This window comes from Branchiostoma belcheri, unplaced genomic scaffold, assembly GCF_001625305.1.
Source record: "Branchiostoma belcheri isolate BF01 breed outbred unplaced genomic scaffold, Haploidv18h27 scaffold1307, whole genome shotgun sequence".
In the NCBI taxonomy this organism is placed as follows: Eukaryota; Metazoa; Chordata; class Leptocardii; order Amphioxiformes; family Branchiostomatidae; genus Branchiostoma; species Branchiostoma belcheri.
The window spans coordinates 1-3,969 of NW_017802722.1; the positions used below are offsets into that span (position 1 = coordinate 1).

Sequence of the window (3,969 nt, forward strand, 5' to 3'; positions counted from 1 at the left end):
TTGTGCAAAGAAAGCTTGATTTGGGGAAATGTTATGATGATGAAATTCGTTTATTTTTCCATTTTACCGTTACGGTAGTGGTAGGTTTGGTTGTCCGTCGCGTTGTCGATAATGTAGTTGGCTGTGTGGTCACTAGTGTGGATTTGTCGGTTGTCAATAATGTAGCTGGCGGTGTGGTCATGAGTGTGTATTCGTCAGTTGTCTTGTGTGTAGTTATAACAGTTGTAGGCATTGTCGTTTTATAACTTGTACTCAGTGTCGTTTGCCTCTGCATTGAATTAAGAAAAAGAAGCACGTATACGTCAATAACGTTGTTAAGGTCGTGAACAAGAACATCAGTTGCAAGTCATGTTAATGGGCTCGCGCAGTTTGTAAAGAAAGTTATAATGAAATTGTCTAAAGCAGACTAAAAAAGGTTTGTATTTTTAAGAGCAGTTCCATTCTGTTGTCTAGTAGTACCGTTGTAGGTGTTTGGGTTGTTCGTCGCGTTGTCGATAATGTACTGGACTGTGAGGTGACTAGGGTGGATTTTTGTGTTGTGCTTTGTGTTGTCAGAACGGTCGTGGGCTTTGTCGTTCTTTCAGTCGTACTTAATGTAGTCTGTGTCTGCATCAAAGTGGAAAAGAAGAATGCTAGCGTCTTTTGCGTTGTCCACAATCATAAACAGATGTTTTTAAACACATAGTGTGAAGAAGTTAGAAGACTTTTCATAAAACGTGTTACATATACATAAAGGGACCTTTAATTAACTTAAAATAGTAAGTGGGTTCTTCATCAAAGGCAGTTCAAGTCTGTTTTTGTGATTTACCGAAGTGGGTCCTTGAGTTGTCCCTAGCGTTGTCGATACTGTAGCCGGCGGTGTGGTCATAAGTGTGGATTCGTCAGTTGTCTTGTGTGTAGTTATAACAGTTGTAGGCATTGTCGTTTTATAACTTGTACTCAATGTCGTTTGCCTCTGCATTAAATTAAGAAAAAGAAGCACGTATACGTCAATAACGTTGATAAGATCGTGAACAAGAACATCAGTTGCAAGTCATGTTAATGGGCTCGCGCAGTTTGTAAAAAAAGTTATAATGAAATTGTCTAAAGCAGACTAAAAGAGGTTTGTATTTTTAAGAGCAGTTCCATTCTGTTGTGTAGTAGTACCGTTGTAGGTGTTTGGGTTGTTCGTCGCGTTGTCGATAATGTACTGGACTGTGAGGTGACTAGGGTGGATTTTTGTGTTGTGCTTTGTGTTGTCAGAACGGTTGTGGGCTTTGTATTTCTTTCAGTCGTACTTAATGTAGTCTGTGGTCTGCATCAAAGTGGAAAAGAAGAATGCTAGTGTCTTTTGCGTTGGCACAATCATAAACAGGAGATGTTTTTAAACACATGTTTGAAGAAGTTAGAAGACTCTTTTAAAAACGTGTTACAAATACAGTAAAGAGACCTTAAATTAACTTAAAATGAGTGGGTTCTTCATCAAAGGCAGATCAAGTCTGTTTTTGTGATTTACCGAAGTGGGTCCTTGAGTTGTCCCTAGCGTTGTCGATACTGTAGTTAGCGGTGTGGTCACTAGTGTGGATTCGTCGGTTGTCCTCTGCGTAGTCAGAACAGTTGGGGGCATCGTTGTTTTATGACTTGTGCTTAACGTAGTCTGCATCTGCATGGAGTAAAGAATAAGGTGATGTTTGTGCAAAGAAAGCTTGATTTGGGGAAATGTTATGATGATGAAATTCGTTTATTTTTCCATTTTACCGTTACGGTAGTGGTAGGTTTGGTTGTCCGTCTCGTTGTCGATAATGTAGTTGGCTGTGTGGTCACTAGTGTGGATTTGTCGGTTGTCAATAATGTAGCTGGCGGTGTGGTCATGAGTGTGGATTCGTCAGTTGTCTTGTGTGTAGTTATAACAGTTGTAGGCATTGTCGTTTTATAACTTGTACTCAATGTCGTTTGCCTCTGCATTGAATTAAGAAAAAGAAGCACGTATACGTCAATAACGTTGTTAAGGTCGTGAACAAGAACATCAGTTGCAAGTCATGTTAATGGGCTCGCGCAGTTTATAAAGAAAGTTATAATGAAATTGTCTAAAGCAGACTAAAAAAGGTTTGTATTTTTAAGAGCAGTTCCATTCTGTTGTGTAGTAGTACCGTTGTAGGTGTTTGGGTTGTTCGTCGCGTTGTCGATAATGTACTGGACTCTGAGGTGACTAGGGTGTGTGTTGTGCTTTGTGTTGTCAGAACGGTCGTGGGCTTTGTCGTTCTTTCAGTCGTACTTAATGTAGTCTGTGTCTGCATCAAAGTGGAAAAGAAGAATGCTAGCGTCTTTTGCGTTGCCACAATTATAAACAGATGTTCTGCAAACGTATGTTTGAAGAAGTTAGAAGACTCTTCTTAAAACGTGTTACATATACAGTAAAGGGACCTTAAAATAACTTAAAATGAGTGGGTTCTTAATCAAAGGCAGTTCAAGTCTGTTTTTGTGATTTACCGAAGTGGGTCCTTGAGTTGTCCCTAGCGTTGTCGATACTGTAGCCGGCGGTGTGGTCACAAGTGTGGATTCGTCAGTTGTCTTGTGTGTAGTTATAACAGTTGTAGGCATTGTCGTTTTATAACTTGTACTCAATGTCGTTTCCCTCTGCATTGAATTAAGAAAAAGAACCACGTATACGTCAATAACGTTGTTAAGGTCGTGAACAAGAACATCAGTTGCAAGTCATGTTAATGGGCTCGCGCAGTTTATAAAGAAAGTTATTATGAAATTGTCTAAAGCAGACTAAAAAGGTTTGTATTTTTAAGAGCAGTTCCATTCTGTTGTGTAGTAGTACCGTTGTAGGTGTTTGGGTTGTTCGTCGCGTTGTCGATAATGTACTGGACTGTGAGGTGACTAGGGTGGATTTTTGTGTTGTGCTTTGTGTTGTCAGAACGGTTGTGGGCTTTGTATTTCTTTCAGTCGTACTTAATGTAGTCTGTGTCTGCATCAAAGTGGAAAAGAAGAATGCTAGCGTCTTTTGCGTTGACACAATCATAAACAGATGTTCTGCAAACGCATGTTTGAAGAAGTTAGAAGACTCATCTTAAAACGTGTTACATATACAGTAAAGGGACCTTAAAATAACTTAAAATGAGTGGGTTCTTCATCAAAGGCAGTTCAAGTCTGTTTTTGTGATTTACCGAAGTGGGTCCTTGAGTTGTCCCTAGCGTTGTCGATTCTGTAGCCGGCGGTGTGGTCATAAGTGTGGATTCGTCAGTTGTCTTGTGTGTAGTTATAACAGTTGTAGGCATTGTCGTTTTATAACTTGTTCTCAATGTCGTTTGCCTCTGCATTGAATTAAGAAAAAGAAGCACGTATACGTCAATAACGTTGTTAAGGTCGTGAACAAGAACATCAGTTGCAAGTCATGTTAATGGGCTCGCGCAGTTTGTAAAGAAAGTTATAATGAAATTGTCTAAAGCAGACTAAAAAAGGTTTGTATTTTTAAGAGCAGTTCCATTCTGTTGTGTAGTAGTACCGTTGTAGGTGTTTGGGTTGTTCGTCGCGTTGTTGATAATGTACTGGACTGTGAGGTGACTAGGGTGGATTTTTGTGTTGTGCTTTGTGTTGTCAGAACGGTCGTGGGCTTTGTCGTTCTTTCAGTCGTACTTAATGTAGTCTGTGTCTGCATCAAAGTGGAAAAGAAGAATGCTAGCGTCTTTTGCGTTGCCACAATCATAAACAGATGTTTTTCAAACACATGTTTAAAGAAGTTAGAAGACTCTTCATAAAACGTGTTACATATACATAAAGGGACCTTTAATTAACTTAAAATGAGTGGGTTCTTCATCAAAGGCAGTTCAAGTCTGTTTTTGTGATTTACCGAAGTGGGTCCTTGAGTTGTCCCTAGCGTTGTCGATACTGTAGCCGGCGGTGTGGTCATAAGTGTGGATTCGTCAGTTGTCTTGTGTGTAGTTATAACAGTTGTAGGTCATTGTCGTTTTATAACTTGTACTC

At 39.6% G+C, this 3,969-nt stretch overlaps 1 protein-coding gene across 8 annotated transcripts; it reads right to left on the reverse strand.

The window, feature by feature from the left end:
• Positions 1-14: 14 nt before the first annotated feature.
• LOC109464040 (integumentary mucin A.1-like) lies at positions 15-3,937 on the reverse strand. Of its 8 annotated transcripts, none has more exons than XM_019760962.1 (10): positions 3,836-3,937; positions 3,491-3,637; positions 3,153-3,299; positions 2,470-2,616; positions 2,130-2,270; positions 1,832-1,938; positions 1,496-1,535; positions 809-955; positions 460-606; positions 15-268 (listed from the first exon to the last, which is right to left on the reverse strand). In XM_019760962.1, exons 1-10 carry the CDS (start codon positions 3,893-3,895, stop codon positions 32-34), a joined length of 1,320 nt encoding a protein of 439 aa, XP_019616521.1. In that variant the 5' UTR covers positions 3,896-3,937; the 3' UTR covers positions 15-31. The 8 variants fall into 8 exon arrangements, 7 of the variants coding, with proteins under 7 accessions (XP_019616521.1, XP_019616517.1, XP_019616519.1 ...); XM_019760958.1 differs by having other exon boundaries at positions 1,496-1,642; positions 1,738-1,938; XM_019760960.1 differs by lacking the exon at positions 3,491-3,637 and having other exon boundaries at positions 1,496-1,642; positions 1,738-1,938.
• Between the last annotated feature and the right edge of the window lie 32 nt (positions 3,938-3,969).